Raw genomic sequence first — 17,587 nt, 5'->3', positions numbered from 1 at the left:
CTATTATAATGAACATCTCTGTTAAAAGACTCTGTAAGTCATTTAATGTGCAACAATTACTTGAGTTCTACTTTCCTTTGGCACTGTAATTAAGCTCTAAACATAAGAAAGTGTAGGTAAGTGTCTTCGCAAGTGTCTATTACTGACCTTTTGACTGTTAGTAAGTAAGAAAACATTTGACCTCTTTTCTGTTCTGGGTAATATTGCTTTCTCTTTGCACAATCTGTATCAGACCTGAACTAAACAACACCTTTCATAAATTTGATTTAGAGCTCACAAAATGAGATGCTCTATCAACATTTCTATGCAAGAAAAAGCACAGAAGTTGAAAATAGCTTAACATTCCAATCTCCATGAATTTTAAGAGCTTATAGTGGTTTTCCTACATAAATCCCAATTACATGACATCTGTGACAAGATGAGCTTACAATAGATATTCAAACCAAGTAAATAACAAGAAAGCATTTTTTTAATTAAAAAAACCCAAAACAACAAAACACAAACACACAGCCCCTAAAAGTATTAAAGCAGACCTTAAGACATCTATTCTAAGGTATAAAAATGATTTAAATGATTTCATGTTTATGGATTAAGGTTCTGAATTACTACCCAACAGACAAGTATTGTTTCTACTGAAAAAATCAGAAGACATTATAGAAGTATTTATAATATCACACTTCCCACTGACTTGAGAAACAAGCCCTTTCCTACTCTTCCTTGTTCAACTGGACTGAAATTTGTCAACTCTTCAAAACCCTTCACTTCTCACGACCAATCTATCTAACCATCTCCTAACACCTTAGCTGCTAAAATGATATCAGGCTCTCACAGAAACAGGAGCAGCAGGAACAGGCCCACACCACAGCACCTGGCTTTACCTAAATTTCTGATTGTTTCCCCTAAGAGAACATGCATGGGCCAATTCCTCGATGGCATTTGCCCCACCTCGCTCTGCATTGCCATATTTACCTGGGAATATGCTCACATCTGCATTTATAGATGCATTACAACTTTCTTTCAGGAATTGATACATGTTTGCAGCAGTCTCAGCTGGAAAAAGAAAAAAAATCTTAAAACTACTGAATTATGGAAGTTCAATCTTACCTTCTTGCAACTACAGTATAAAGTTCAATGTGATATTAGAAAGTGAATTTAGGGAAGAAGGGGAAAAGTGGTTGGTTGGGGGTTTTAACAGAACTATAACCTGCAGATAAGCAGTTTAAAAAGACAAGTTTTGCTAAATTCTCCTTTAAGTCACGCTTAGGAACGCATTACGGAGTTACATGGCATCATCGCAGTAAAGCAGGAACCCCCCCTGAAGCTCTGCAGGTTAAAGGTACCAAAGACTTTCAGCCTGAAAGCAAAGGGGTGTTTAGGGAGGCAGGAGCCAGGAGAGCCCCGCGGACACCAGAGCAGCGCCCGCCCCGGCCCAGCCCCGCCGGGCCCGCGGCCCCAGCGCCGTCCCTGCGGTACCTGCGGCGGTCGCTGCCGCGGGCCCGCCCTGGGCCCTGCGCTCGGCCCAGCTCAGGAGCAGCACGTAGCGGTCCATGCCGGCCGGGCCGCGGCGGGCGCCGCTCCGAAGGTCCCGCGCAGCCGCCCGGGCACCGCCCTCCGCAGGGCAGCGCTTCCGCTTCCCGCGGCCCCGGCGGCGCTCCCTGCGCGCCCCGCGCGGGCCCGGCATGGCGAGTTACAGCCGCGCGGCCCAGGTGAGCGCGGCCTCCCCGCGGGCCGGGCGGTGTCGCCGGGATGGGGCCCCGGGGCCGTGAGGGAGCGAGCGGGCGGGCACCGAGGATCCGCAGGGCCCCAGTGGAGCGCCCCGGGGCTGCCCCCGGTGTCCGGCCTGGGAGTGCCGCTGGCAGGAGGCGCTGTGTGCGGCATGGCTGGGGACGGGGACCCGCCGCTCAGGCTGTGCGCGGTCTGAAAGCTGCGGGTGGGGAAGCTGTGCCCTTCACCGCGAGGGAAGGAGACCTTGGGCGTTCAGTATCCTGCAGCGGTGTTAGGGCTTCCATCATGTAGCCATAATGGAAGCTTGCAGCAAATCTACCTTTTTGAAACAAAGCCCTCAGTGCCGGTAACCTGTCAGTGGTGTTACCCATGTACATCGCACTGCGGTGGGTGCATCGCAGTGCTCCGTCCATTTAAAGGTTATTTGAAGGGGGTGATGCTGCATGTCAGTATTCCTTCTAGCATTTTTTCAATGTAAAAGAAGTGTTGATTTAATTCAGAAAGATTACGGTAGTGTGAGCTTTCCCTAAGCTAAGTACTGACCCTCGTTCTTTTCAGCAATGGGCTACTTTTGGTAGAGCCTGGTACCTCCTCGATGCGAAGATGCAGCCCCCAGGAAAACTAGCAGCTGCCACTGTAATCAGACTCGAAGGCAGACATAAACCTATTTATCATGCACTAAGTGAGTATTGCAATGGATGAAAGCAAATTTGCTTTTCTTCAACATGCATGTTTCTTTCAATTTCAGTTTTAACATCAAGCCTGATATAAAAGACTACATTTCTCAATTGTGGTTTTCTTTCTCATCTTTTTCCATCATACCCCTCCACAACCTCATGTTGTTTCTTTACCAGTGCACATAAAGGATATTACGAATTTGTAATGCATTTTGAGTAACTGAATTACGGTGAATTCTTCTTTCATTTTTTAAAAAGCTCATGATATGTTTTGTTGATCTTAAATGTAAAGATTTAGTTCACAGTGCACATAAAGAAACATCTGAGTACTTCCTTTCAGTAGGTGCCCAGGGCCACAGTCTTGGAGTGCTTCATTCTGAATAAGGTGCCAAGCAGTCCTGTTTTCATGAGGTAGTGGGCACAAACTAAAACACAGGATACTCTAAACATCCGAATTTTTTACTGTCAGAGTAATGGGAAGTCATTGCCCAAGAGGTGGTGAAGTCTCCATCTGTGGACATTTTCATAAGCTGGTCCTGCTTTGAGCACTGGGTTTAGATGACATGACCTTCAAAGGCCCCTTCCTGCCTCACACATTCTGTGATGAGGAGGCTGGGACCTGTCCTTAAATGGGTGACAATCAGTGTTGAAAGATGTCCTCTTTAAACAAAACCATCATTTGGTTTTTCTGCAAATTAGAGATTCAGCTAGAAAGAGGCATCTGTAATCCTGTTCATTACCTGTAATGCTGTAGTGCCTGTCTCACGAGGATAAGCATTTTATAAATAATAAAAAGTTGATCTTTCACACCACTGCTACAATGTTTCCTGTGGTACCCATGCAAGTTTTTCCAGAGACATTGCTGAGACATAAAGGAAGCCTTGAAGTTGGCTCATACTTATTGAAGGGTATGTAGTAAAATTATACTCGATCTATTTCACAGTAGGAGGTAGGATTTGTAGTGTTGTCAAGACCTTTAAATGTCAGAGTTCTGCTGTTGCAAATTTTGTTATATCCACAAGATGTCACTGGAGACTTAAAGCTGTCTTGAGAAATAAAGGAGATGCTGAGAGGAAAATGCTTTGGTTACCCTGTGCGAAAGAACTTTGATACTTTTATGTCTGTGAAGTTATAAGGTCTTGGGAAGTATTTCAAGGACAACTTCATTTTGTTTAAAGTGTTCTGTAAATCAGTACTAATTGCTTTACACATGTTGACACCAGTTGATTGGTTACTGCTACTGAGACATTTAGGAGAGCAAAGTATGCAGGAACTTGTGCTTTATGTACTTGATGCTTCTTTTGCTTTTTTTTTTTTTTTTGTTTTTGAACTAACAAATATTTTAGTTCTGTGAGATAAGAGCTCCCTGGACAGAGTAACATCAGGAAGATTTTTTTTTATTGTTTAGTTTTTAATTTGGTATTTGTTAATGCAGTGTTCATGCAAGTGGAAAACTGTAGGCAGAAATTTCCTTAAGATGAGCTTATTGTGTCATCTTCCCAACCAAAAGAGCAAAAAGTCACAAAGTCTGGTGTCAGTTCCCTGATATTTATGAAGACATACAGTGTTTTTAGAACTGAACTGTCAGCAGTGAAAGGCTGCAGCAACAAAGATGTGTAAATTGCATTTGCACTTCAGCTGTAATTGAAAGTGGAGCATTAAAAGAATACAAGATTAAAAATTAATAAAAACCTTAAGGTGTGAAACTTGCTTTGATTAATTACGTGTTCCTATAAAAATGCATGGTCAATTTAAGCCCTGCTTTGTTACCTACTCAAAAATGTTTTAATCAAGTGAGCCTCTTCAAATAGTTGTGTTCTAATATGGTGATGCAAATGAGGCTGAACTTCGGAGAAATCCATTTTCACTTTAGTTGAATGGCTGATTACAGCTTATACAGCTGATCAGGATCATTACTTCTAAAATTAAAAACTAAATCTTTTCTCCTATTTATGTGATATTTTTGAGATCATAGAGGTTCTGTTAGCGCTTTATTACTACAGAAGCCTTAATAAATCAACTGTTTCTGGCACGGTGTTGGTAATAGATTATAAACCTTGCACTTAAAGAACTTTTGATGTTTAAGTTGCTGGTATAACTCTAAATGTGTATATGCTGTAACATTTGCTTCTGTTGGATAGATGAAATTGTGGGATTTTTCCCATAAGAGCTGTTGGGGGTGCTGTTGTTAGGGCTTTTCCCCCCTGCCACTTCCCTCTGTGGAATATTTTTGTTTGTTTTATATACTTTTTATATACTTAGCCTGAGAGTGTAACTACTTAGTAGAAGTATTTTACTTACCCAAAATATTCAGTTCTTCAGTAAACAAAGATACTGTTTTTATGAGAAAGTAAAATAAAAAATATTTAGGATCATCTGGAACTAACCTTTTTTTTTCCTGTTTTGTTTTGTTTTGTGTTTTTTTTAATATAGGTGCATATGCAGCATAATGTGTTGAATAGAATAAAAATTTGCCTGTAAGCCAGATTTCCAAATCTTAGCTGAATATTTGCAATGGTTTAGGCATCTGGTCTCATGGTATTTTACTTGCTTACCTGCCTTCTAACCTGGTAGCACTAAAAATAGTAATTAAGGTTGGTATTGAAGTGCTGATTTGGATGGTGTGACTTGAAAAGTGGAGATCTTTAAATTTCAGTTTTATGGAAGGTGTATTTATATGCTACTATGTATGTGTTGCACACATAAAAGTTGTTACCTTGATTGATTCCCTCTGTGGTTTTCTTTAATATCTTCCACTTACTTTACCTTGCAGATGACTGTGGAGATCATGTTGTCATAATAAATACAAGACATATTGCCTTCTCTGGTAACAAGTGGGAACAGAAAGTATATTCTTCACATACTGGGTAAGCTTTACAGTAAATAAAGCTTGTGGTTATGAGCTTATGGTAAATTTTATGTAATATTTTCTTAATAATTGAAGTCTTTTATAGCATACTGCTTTAATAGGGAATTCCTGCTTTAACTTTTAGGGGGTTTTTTTGTTTGTTTTTTTGCATGTGTTATGATATTTTAAATGGTGTAAACCTTTTTCCTCCTTTCTTTTTCTTTTCTTTCTTCTTGTTTTTTGTTTTGTTTTTTTTTTTTTTTTTTTATACCCAGTGTATGTTGGTAGGGAAATAATTTAACTCAAAAGTAGTCAGAACAATTGAATAGGTTAACAGATTTGGTGAGTGAGTTTGTGTCTTCTGTTAATCTCTGGACCCAATGATCTGGACTATTCTGTTTACTGTGTAATAGAAGATATTTCTATTGACACTCCACATTTAAGATATATATATATATGTGTGTGTGTGTGTGTATATATATATGTGTGTGTGTGTGTATATACATATTATATACATATACATACATATACATATATATACATACATATATATATATATATATATATATATATATATATATATATATATATGTAGTCACCAACTTTAATTACTTTATTCTACCAGGACCTATTTACCTAAGAGTAAATATTGAATCACAGGATGAAAAAAAAAGTTGGAAAAACAATTTAAAAATGAAATGCTCTCAAGCTGTAGTGATTTACAGTACATTGTTATACACAGTAGTGTAAAATATATTATTCTGGCAGACATAACGTGTTTATACTGTAGAGTGCAATAATCAACTACGGACAGGATGTCCATGATCAGTTCAGTGCTCCTATTTTATGCAGTGAGACTAATTCATAATAATCTCTGAGTGTCACAATTTATCCAATTGAGAGATGAATAAATCACACTGAGAAAGCTAATTTTGTTGTGCTAATGGTGCAGTCCTGAAATTGCTGAATTCCTGAGAAATTCATGTTCAGAGGTGATGGAAATTTTTGTGTGCTTTTTTTTTTTTGTCTCCATTTCCCCTATGACCTAATTTTTTTCTCTAAAAACTTAACATGTATGTTAAAGCACTTGCTTAAGTACCTAAGTTGGTTTTGTATAAGTAAAAAGAACTGTACACTTAAAACTAATACTTAAGTCCATGCAGCTCAGTGGACATGTCTTCATGATGCTGGGCCTATTTTTCATTTCACTTTGGCTGATTCCTAATAATGTAATTCAATCAAAATGAAAAACAGCATTACCGGCCTTGCATGTAATTTCTTACTCCATGCTATCGTTCATTTAAAGCTTATGTAGAGATCTGAATTAGTGCAGCTTCAACATGTCATAGAGCCTTTACAAAGATGGATGCATTGCAGTAAAATTAAAATTTTATTACTCTAGATATGCTAAGTCTTGCTAAGATTTATTTAGAGTAGCAAGAAAATAATAAACGCAGTTCAAAATGGATGTCTCTTATGTCAGCCACAAACTGGTTGTGAGTCTTGGACATCTGGAAATATTTCAGAGTTCTGTTTCGGTTGTATTCTATAGCTGTTATGGTATATTTATTAAGCAGTTTTAAAAACATATCCATCTGCTTGTGAAGCACAAGGTTTATCATATTCAAGTTAATAAACAAGAAAGCACAAATGGTGTTGGAATTAAATAGTTGACAAGATAAATAAAATACAGGTTTTGGGCTCATGAGAACAACTTCCTTTTCCGAGGGCCTGTAATACCATTTCACCGTTGTTCAAGATGCCATGATACTTTTGTTAACATCTTGCTTGAGCATGTAGAATTAACCTTGGATGTTTGTTTCATTTTTCTAGTTATCCTGGTGGTTTCAAGCAGGTGACAGCAACTCAGCTCCATTTGAAGGATCCAACTGCTGTAAGTGTTTTTCCCTTCTTCACTTTCATTTGTGAAACTAGTTAATTTCCAGTTAATTAGTTCCCCTAAACAAATGGGATCAACTACCTGCATATCTAAAGTTAAATTACAAACATTCTACTAGTGATTCGTGGAAGCTTGGCTTGTGACACCATTTTTGTAAACAATGTTTTCAGGGTTAGAGTGTAAGTTGTGTATTTTTGTCATTCTTCCATGCTGTCCAAAGGAGCAAATCAAACTTGTTTACTTCACTAATTTTTCACTTATTTACTTCCTTTTAGTTTCAGGGGTCTGACCTTTCTCATAAGTGAACTGTCTCCAGTTTGACTGAGCTAAGCTGCATTTGAGCTTAATGACCCTACTGCTTTTTTAAGAGTCAGCAGGAATAATGCTAATCTTAAAAAAGTTAGAAAGTGCATCTGCCTCTTTTTCCCAGTGAAATTCAATGGTAGGTTTTAAGTGATGATGGTTTTTTTAAAATCTTTTCTGAAATACTGTGTGTTCATGGTCTGTGAAAAAAATGGAATGTTGATTATGTTGAACATAAGCCTATTTACTGTCTGTGTTAGACTATTGTATATTCTGAAATGCAGTGTTCATGTGTTTGTACTGATTAAAAAAATAGGGAGCCAGATATGAACATTTTGATTAGCACAGTTATGAAATAACTTCTACTAGAGGTTTGAATGGACAGCATTGGAGGACTGAATTCTCTAAGTGCTAAAGTTTCAGAGCATGTTACAAGACCCACAGAGATTAATAGGCATTTGTGTTCAGTTTTGACATTGAAATGCTTTCATTTGGGTCACTTGATATAAAAAATATTCAAGTGTTTTTCCCTTTACCTAGAGAAATCGTGTCTGCTGTAAAATTCATGGGTTTTATGAATTATTTGGAAATCCGGGTTTGTCCCAAGTCTGCCTTATACAAGTGCAAGTACTCAATGAAAAAGTAGTCCACCATATGAATTTGCCTGGTTTCTGTTTTTACTGTCACAACTTATTTAAATAAAATGAAACTAAATCCTACATTTCCATATAATGTCCTGTCTAGAATTTTTCAAAACAAATGCTTTTGCAAACAGCCTCTAAGATAGTTGTAATTCCTTTGGGATTTACTGATAGTTCCATGTCTAAAATGTATTCTTCAATCTATTTCATTTGAGCTTCAGGCAGATGCTGAGCTCTGGGAGGCAGTGTAACACAGCTTGTTAGGGCATGAGATTTGGATGTTCTCTAAATTACCTTCTGGCATTTGTTCTGAAGTACCTCTTTTATTGCCAGACTCATAGATGAATTTCTCTGCAAACAGACGAGGATTAAATGCATTGCCAAAAACCAAAGCATGTTGGACAAAGACTCAGCAAATGGTGATGTGGCTCAAGTCTTGGTCTAATTTAGCAGCAGACACTATTTTTTTTAACACAATAGTAGAGAATCTTCAGCAATTAACTCTGTCATTCTATTGAAGATGAAGCATTCAGTTGCCTCTCTCATAAAAATAGCTCAGACGTGTTTTTGTTATAGTTAGTAGTAGTGGGTGGTAATTTGGCAAGATACATTCTGGATGTGTAGCTGTAATGGGTTTTTATGGCTGGAAACATTTGTTTACTAGTTAAATTGTATTGGTGTGAAATGCATTGGGACATGACAAAAATGGAAATTATGATGATGCTTCATTATCAGCTTTTATTTTTAAAACTAGCTTTTAAAATCTGAAAAAGTAGTACTGTAAAGAGAACATCAGCCTAAGTAACATATGCATCTTCAAATCATAATCTAAATGACACGTAGTTATTATGGAGACTTGCTAAATCACTTTATTTCACTTTCTTTCTGTTTTAATCACATTAAATTCAGTCCCTGTGAAGCCAGTGGAATTAGGAAAATTGTAGGGAGCAGGCTGTATCTTCCTGTGGCATCTGAATCTTCATTTCATAGAGTGTTACTTTCATCCTGGAGGCTACTGCTCTTACTCTGCCCTTGGACTTACTGCCTCCTGCTAATTCATCCTGGTAGTGTTCATTAGAGTGAGTCATCATTGCTTTTGGAAATAGTGCTGCTACAGAAATTAAGGCAGTAAATTAATGGAAGAGACTATTTCCAAGGAAAAGGATGTTGTAAACTTCCATGGTGCTACATAGAGATTTTGCAATGGATTTGACTATTTTCAGTTTATATAAGACTTCCTGAGTGTGTGTGTGTATATAGTAGGACTGCAGGAATGCTTAGCACTGTCTTTATTTACATATATCTCAATTCAAACATACAAATTCCCCAAGATAAATATTTTTCTGTTAGTTTTGTTTCTGGTATACAGAGTGCTTTAGGAAAACCTGCTTCACAGCTAATGGCTACTTAAAAAGATTGTAATGAATAATTTGATGCAAAATGCTATAGTTTATGCTTACTTATGAAAGCCATAAGTGTCGTTTTCAGAATTTAGACAACTGTACTATCATCCCTGACCATTTCTAGCTCCTTCCTAAGGTGCCACCAAGTGATATTCTCACTTCATGGGGGGGCTGACCTCATTGTATCTATCTTACTAAATTTGGAGCTTTACTTTTCTTGCAGGTGGTAGTTAGTGCTTCACAGGGATTGTGCTGAATTTGAATTTACATGGTGCCTTTTTTCAGAGGGCCATAGGATGATTCAGATAAAGAGAATCTGAGGAAATCTCTAGTCCAACTTCCTACTCAAAGCAGTATCAACTATTAGGTCAGGTAAAGCTGCTGGAGATGGATCCAGACAGGTCTTGGAAGCTTCCTATGGCAACTGTTTGTATTCCTGACTTCTTTGTTGAAAGGAATAAAAAACCTCACCTGTCCAATCATATGTGTCTGATCTCTGAGGTATGATTTTGTACCTGAGATTAGAAAAAGACTACTTTTTTTTTTTCCATTGCTAAGTATCTTTCATGTTAATATGGGGCAGTGAATGAAGAAAGAAGTCTCTGTAGTTGATGTTTCATGTAGAGCTTAACTTAAAGTTCCTTGTTCATTTTGCCAAGGTTTTCAACCCTTCAGAAAAATTTATGTTTATACAAGGGTGAAAATAAGTATGTTAACAAAAAGATAGCAAAAGTACATAGTCCAGCACATTTTTACCTTAAAAACTACAAAAGTACATAGTCTAGCCCATTTTTACCTTAAACACTTGTGAGTTCATTTGGGAGACATAAGGAGGGCAGTGTCTCTGAATCTGTCTAAAATTTCTAATGTTTTCAGTTGTCTCCTCTTCAAAATAGCAGAGAATTGAACTCATCTAATGAACTTGGCTGGGCTACTTTAAGAAGTGCTTATTGAAGAAAAAAACCCAGCTTGTTCATATTTCTCTGACTTAGATTGAATGTGAATTCTTGGACCACCCATAAGCAAAACTAATAAATTTGTTCTTTAGGTACACCATGAAACTTTGTTGTTGTAGTTCAAAAACAGCCACTCTTCTTCGGGTTAATACAATGCTAATATTCTGTATGGCAGCAATAATCTCTTAGGAAATAAGTAGGCAGGCAGCATTAATTTCCATTGGAAGTTGCTAAAAAAAAAAATCTGATTGAACGGCTTGGTGTGTTTTCTTTCCCAGGACAATCTTTTGAAAATAAAGGAAACGGGTAAGCCTTTGGATTTGAGGTGTAGTTGTTCGAAATGCATAGAGGTTTGGGATTTTCTTGACTTTTTAAATAAAACTTGAAGAAGTTTTATTTATCTGGAAAACTGCTGGTTTGCATGAGATCAACACTTTCAAAATTAGACTTTTAGGTACTTGATACAGAAAGACTAAAAGATGTAGTTTTAAATCTCGGATTTGAGATGGAGCAAAGATTACTTGAAAAAAGTCCTGGAAAAATCTTAAGACTTTTCATTTAAACGCCTGCAAAATAATGTTGTCAGATCTAATCTGCAGAAGTAGATACTAATCCTGTGAGGACAAAGTTTTCAATCAGCTTTTCTCTGACTTGTGGTTTGAAAGATAGGCAAAACTCAGCTTAATTTTTTTTTCTGGCTGCATCAGAAACTTGACCCAGAAAAGAAAAAGACCAAATGCTCAGTGAGAGGATTGACCTTTGCAGTATTCAGAGGCTGTAGGCAGCCTCTGAATATTTACAGGCAATAGCCTGTGACAGAGCAATAATGGGCAATAATTTTTCAGAATGAATGTTACCTGCTAGGAAGGATTATTAAGTGAAGCAGGGTGGCTCAATGGAAATGTGCTGGGAGGGAGCCTCTAGGGGTTGTCCGGGTTTTGGTTTGTTCAGCTGTTGGCACTGATGTGAAGGGGTTTAAAATGTTCTAATTCTCCTTTTGAATGCCCTTTAGCAACTGCTTGCACATAAAGACTTGCCATTATATCTGCCTAATAATGGTTCTTTGAAGAAAAGCTCAGACAGAAAGCACAGTTAAACCTTGCTGTTGCTATTTGAGAACTTATTTTCTTTGCATTAGTAAGGAATAGTTGATAGAATAATATGTACATGCCAAAAGTCAGTTACTGAAACACTAGAAGTAGTAGCATTTTCTTCTATTACAAGGGAGTCATGTTTTTTAATTAAGTAGAACAGAACTTCAAAGGCTGGATTAGTAGGCACACAAGTTAGTTTTGCATGGGGAGGAGAGCATGCAGTCTTGAAACATATTATCCTGACACCTCTAGGTGTCCTGACTAAGTCTTAGAGCTGACTTGGTTATTCTCTTCATAGTACACAAAAATAAATGCTTGTATTAATAAGTCTTAATCCAGTCCTTATTTTTGAGTCAAGTTAATAATTTAAAGAAAACATTAAACTTCCACTTTTTTGTTAAGTGGAAAGCAGCAGTGGAAAGCCAGATGACATGCATGTGCATGAAGTTTAATTTGTCTGTGACCCGATGATTTTCATGGCAGTATTGAGTAAATTCATTCTTGCTTGTACAAGTTGTACTACTTGTACAGCTGTCAGAGGTAGAAAGTTCTTTGTGTTGTATTTTATAACGTGTGGTTGAAAAGGCAATATTGTATACAGAACTGAAAACTATGGACTGGTAGAAGGAAGATGTGGTGTCAAACTGTACCTCCAAGTAACTGCTGTATCTCTTGAAATTCTTCTAGAGTTACTTTGGTATGCCTTGTAATTAATCACTTTGTTTTCTCTGGAGCACTGTGTCCTTCCCATGTTCTAGAGTTGCTTCCTGTTGATTATTGGACTTAATTCAGCTGTTAGGGTAGACTTTCTTCTGGAAATTCAGCCAATTATTTTGTGCTTCTCAGTACTAAGAGTGGTATTGCTCTGTTGATTTCCGTCTTTAAAGTATGTTTTATCTGGCAAAGAATCTTTCTCAGAACTTGTCTCCACCAGACATAGTCTGCTAGTTGCATATAAGCCAAAGTTTGTCACAAAAATTGTAATGTTTAGGACTCACCGTGTTTCAAATAAATGTATTTTAATTTATTTGTACTCATAAAATGTATTAATATGTTGTAAGGGACAGAAAGTGCAAGAGTTTTAATAGAGCTGCCTTCAGATTCATTTCCTTCTAATTAGCCCTTTAAATTGGAAACCAAAAGGATAATGTCATATAACTGTTATTAAGAGCATGTCTATGCTCTTAAAAGCTAAAAAAATGAGAGCATGTCTATGCTCTCAAGCTAAAAACAAGGTATTGCAATATTCAAGATGACAATTGCAATTAGAGCCAATGGGAACTTTGTAATTCAAAAAAAAACTGGGGCAGACAGCATCCCAGTAGTGTAAAAATCCCCAAATATTAACACTGGGGTGGCTGTGTACTTCTGATGGTGGATGTCTTTACCTGGTGGAGAAAGTGTCATTTTGTTTAGGAGTAAGTATTTATGGGGATATGGAATTTTACACATTGCTATTACTAAAGATTAAGTAGTGGGGGAGGAGGCAGTGAGATTCCATGAATAACTGAATAAACTATTAAGCTGTGCTTATCAATTTCAAAATGAGATCAAGGTTGCAGTGAGACCTGTGGGTGGGTAGAGCTCTCTGCCAGTCTGAGATTCCACAGAAATCACTAGCTTTTTTAACTTTCATGTAAAATTAAACTCTTGCTATTTTAATAGCTGAAAGTAAGTATAATGACATAGAAAGCAGTAAGGTTTTTCTTTTCTTAGAAATGTATTACAAGCATGTAAAAAGGGTTTTTATTTTCAATTCCTGAAAGAAACAACATGTTCTGATGTGTGTTTTCAGGGAACATTGAATTTGGGTTTGGGTTTCATGTGAGTTCAGTAGCAGATCTGCAGTTCCATCCTTTTTTGTTTAGGGTTGGTCTATTTTTAGTAAAACTCGAGCATGTTCAGATAACAGGAGAGCCCTTACTTACTTAACACCTTGCAAGTATTGTTGGTTGGATCTGCCTTTTCTGTGACACAGCCTTACTCAAGATGCAAAAGCAATCTGTACAACTTCACTTAAGCCTGTGCTTTACTGTTTTTTTTGACTTGACACCACAGCAGTGAAAGTGGAGTTGTGGCTGTAGGCAGAATTTTAGGCAAAAAGTTGGATGTAAACTTGGTCTTTCCAGTAGCTGGATTTTGATTTATTTTGGCTTGTAGAAGAGTCTTTGAGGCTGAAGTTAAAATGAAGGAATTTTTCCAGCACTACCTTCTGTGTCCTGGCTCCCTGTTAAGCCTTCTGCTCTGTAGTTGGACTAATGACCTTGCAGGAAATCAGAATCCTGGGCTGCTTTCAAAGCAGTGTGGCCAGCAGGGTGAGGGAGGTGACTCTCCCCCTCTACTCCACTCTGCTGAGGCCCCACCTGGAGCACCATGTCCAGCTCTGGGGCCTCCAGCACAGGAAAGGCATGGGCATGTTGGAGCAGGTCCAGAGGAGCACCACAGAAATCATGGGAGGGATGGAATACCCCTCCTATGAGGAGGGATTGAAAAAGTTGGAGTCTTTCAACCTAGGGAGGAAAGGACTCTGGGGAGAGCCTATTGTGGGCCTTTCAAGTATATAAAGGGGGCTTACAGAATTTATGGGAACAGACCTTTTATCAAGACCTGTAGTCACAGAACACATAGTATACTGACCTAAATAAATGATAGTTTCTTCTATGAACATGAATAATTTTTATCCCTAAAAAGCATTCATTTTCATCCTTTATTTTTTGTACATGCTTACTAATTTTTATTAAAGAAGGTATCAAAACTGAATATTAATCTGCATGACCTGCTCTATTTCTCCTGTCATCTTGATTTATTGCATTTGTCCACAGATTTATGGTACTGGTTGCATAACACCTGAAAATCTTATCTTAATGTGGTTCCACCTGGGAACTTGGTGATTGTCTCTAAAATTTCAATTTAATCCCTTTAGTTAATTTTATAAAAATAAGTTATTTTGCTCAGTACACTTTGGAAAATAACCAAGTGCCTGCAAAATTTGTTTGCGCTTAGTGCCCTGCGTTTCAGTGTGGTATTGGCTTGAGCTCGATGCTGGACTAAGCATGCCTGGGTAGTTTCTGGTTTGGAGCTGCTTTATATCCAAGTGTCCTGGAGCAAACATTTTACTTACAAAATTGCACGTTATGAAACCTTTTTTCTCTCCTACAGTTGTGTGCATTGTTTTACATTTACAAATGTTCCCCTTCTGGATGAAGTCCATAACAATGTGTTTTGTATTTAAATAAAAGGCGTCTTTACTAGAGTCCAAGAGAAAATCCTGTTGAAATTTGTTTACTTTACAATGAGCATCATTTAGAGTAGATGTACAAATTCTATTTGTTTCTGATGTTTAGAGGTGAGATTGTTCATCTGGAACTAATAGCAAGGGTTATGAATATAAATAGTAAGTTCGTAATGCGGTGTTTTGGTATGTCAGCTTTGCTTAAGGTACAGAGCATTAATTATAAAAGCGTTTTAAACACATCAAATTACACTGTTAAACTAGTTGCTGGGAGCACTTAGGAAATTTGTTTAAGCACTTTTTTCCCCTAAACAATGTGTGTTTGTAAATGTGCAATAAAATATAGAGTTACCCAGCCTTCTCAATTATTTGAAGATCGTACACAGTCATCCACAAAAAATGGATAAAATATAGCTCTTAACTTTCTAAGCTGAAATTTTCTACATAGGTCTTAAAATAAGTGTTTATATGACGAGGAGTAAGTATTTCTTTTTTTTTAATTTAAGTCTAGAGCTCCTTCTGAATGTGGTACCAGAATTCCTCAGCCTGAAAGATGACTAAGAGCTTCAATGATGAACAGATGGAAACACAATTAACCTATTTCATGTTATGGGTAACCTCCCTGATTATTTGTTACTATGTTACCTTTCCTCAGATTGTTAAACTGGCTGTTTATAGAATGCTTCCAAAAAACCTTCAGAGAAGAACTCTGATGCAGAGGCTACACCTGTTCCCTGAAGATGTGAGTAGCCATGCAGTTACATTTTCATCCTTGAGTTATATAGAGGTGAAGAAGGAGTGATAGCAATAGCACCTGTGTCATAAGCAAGTAAATAAAAACAAAAATCACACTGCTTTTTTTTATATATCTATATTTATATGTAGTTGGGGTGTTTTCCATATTATTTCACAGAGATTCGAGATGGATGAGATTGGTGTATTTAGGTCAAACACTTAGCATGAAGAATGCAGTACTATTGACAAATTTTGGTCTGGCTTTGTGGGCAGGGGTGTTGTTTGTAAAACAGTCAAGTAGTTAAGACTATTCTCACCTGTCTCAGGTTATTCCAGAAGATATAGAGAAGAACCTTCTACAAGAGATTCCTCAGCCACGTGCAGTCCCCAAGAGGTTAGATGAATATACACCAGAAGAAATTGCTGCCTTTCCGAAGGTTTGGACTCCGTAAGTATCTTAGATTTTTTAAGAGGGCACATTGACTGAATATGTATAATGTAGGCTCCCACATTATTAGTAAGAAAAAAGTAGTCATTCTTCTCTTTAGGTAATTTTTTTTTTTTTGGAGAGACGAGGTCATTAAAACAAAGAACAATGGTTGCTAAAATTTTCTATTTCTAGTTTGGTTTTTTTTTTAATAAGATAAGCTTTACTTAAAATCTTATGTTTTCAACTCCCTGCTTCATCAAAATGAATACAGTAAAAACCTTCATTACCTGGTTTGAGTTGGATTTGCTCTGTAATGCATAACTGTTAGCCATAGCCAAAGGAAATGCCACTCAGGTCTGTAAACTTTCAAAAGCTCATTGAAAATCACTTGTACTTAGGCTCTTCACCTTAGATAATACTAAAATGTGTCTGTACATCTCTTCTGCGTAATGGAAGCACCTCTGTGTTACAGTGTCTGTTAACGGAAACAATCCAGCAAATACATTACACCCTCTTCTGAGCTGAAACAGGGAGATCTGTTTTGACTTCTTCTGACCTATGTCAGTGATAAAACTTGGTATATTTGCTTTTATCCTCAATACTAAATGGAGCTAAAATTCCTGATACCTCCTGGTTTCTATGAGATTTCTGTGGGTTAGCCTTAAGAAGTTTAGATTGTGCACCATCGACCAGAATTCTGCAGTACATTACAGTAAAGCTGATAAGCCTGTCCCTGTCGTATGTCCCTGCTCTAGTCTTATGTAACTGTGTTTAGTATGAAAACTGATACAGGTTCTCCCCAATAATTTAGCTTGAATGATGAGCTGGCACTTAGTTTTAGCTCACTAATTGGGAGTATCTATATTGTCAAAGGAAATAGTGTTGTGCTGACATAGCTTTTAAAATGCATTTCTTTGTTCCCACACACTACCATAGTTCATCTCCTTAGGACGGAGCCACCTTAATTGTGTTGACTTGCAGGTGTGTGTGGCAGAGGACAAATAAACTTGATGGCATCTAATTTAGCCATTGCTGTTAAAATAAGTTTTGTAATATCTTCATGTCAGCATATTAACTTTGGGGAAAATCTGCAGGTAAGAACACTACTGCAGTTAGAATTTCCTTCCCATAATTTCTTTTAACGTTCCCTCTGGAGGAATCCAAACCACAGAGAAAATAAGCATCCCCCTTTTTTTATCTTTCTGTCCTCTGCAGTCTCATCTGGATTGATTGCTGGTAACTGCACTCTGCATACAGTCTTACTCCCTGCCAGTTCTGGGGGCTGGGGTGCGCAACTGCCTTAGAAATCATAGAGCAGGTTTGGAGGCTTTCAGCTCAGTGCTTCTCCTGTGGGAGAGCTAGGGAGCTCAAGTGGGTATTATGGTGAGAAAAAACAAGGGATAGGTGGGCCTGAGTGGAACAGAATAGTGGGTGTAAAATGAGGGAGAGAATGCTAGAGATAAGTGGAGGTAGTGGGCTCTGGGTGGGGTAAGGAAAAACAAATGGGAGTTTGGGAGAATTTTAATGCTCTGAGTGTAGAGACTGGGACAGAAGTTTCCCTTCAACCAACTACTCCATCTAGAGCCACATTTAAAAGCTTGGAGGCACACCTAACCCTTGCTGTGTCAGACTTTTGTCCCACC

General features: G+C 37.7%; 2 protein-coding genes across 3 annotated transcripts in view; one reads left to right on the top strand and one right to left on the bottom strand.

The window, feature by feature from the left end:
- Positions 1-1,604, bottom strand: part of MTBP (MDM2 binding protein) — a 33,396-nt gene extending 31,792 nt beyond the window's left edge. For both annotated transcript variants that reach the window (XM_059866090.1, XM_059866098.1), the window contains exons 1-2: positions 1,474-1,604; positions 970-1,050 (exon numbers count right to left, since the gene is read on the bottom strand). In XM_059866090.1, the coding sequence (XP_059722073.1) occupies positions 970-1,050; positions 1,474-1,549 (157 nt within the window). In that variant the 5' untranslated portion in view covers positions 1,550-1,604. The remainder of the gene's footprint in view (positions 1-969; positions 1,051-1,473) is intronic.
- MRPL13 (mitochondrial ribosomal protein L13) overlaps positions 1,583-17,587 on the top strand; it is a 29,209-nt gene continuing 13,204 nt past the window's right edge. Inside the window, exons 1-6 of the mRNA XM_059866123.1 lie at positions 1,583-1,706; positions 2,284-2,407; positions 5,176-5,269; positions 7,084-7,144; positions 15,435-15,521; positions 15,841-15,962. Coding sequence (XP_059722106.1) covers positions 1,680-1,706; positions 2,284-2,407; positions 5,176-5,269; positions 7,084-7,144; positions 15,435-15,521; positions 15,841-15,962 — 515 coding nt within the window. The 5' untranslated portion in view covers positions 1,583-1,679. The remainder of the gene's footprint in view (positions 1,707-2,283; positions 2,408-5,175; positions 5,270-7,083; positions 7,145-15,434; positions 15,522-15,840; positions 15,963-17,587) is intronic.

Source organism: Haemorhous mexicanus, chromosome 1, assembly GCF_027477595.1.
Source record: "Haemorhous mexicanus isolate bHaeMex1 chromosome 1, bHaeMex1.pri, whole genome shotgun sequence".
NCBI classification, from domain to species: domain Eukaryota; kingdom Metazoa; phylum Chordata; class Aves; order Passeriformes; family Fringillidae; genus Haemorhous; species Haemorhous mexicanus.
This window is presented reverse-complemented; position numbering and strand designations above follow the sequence as displayed.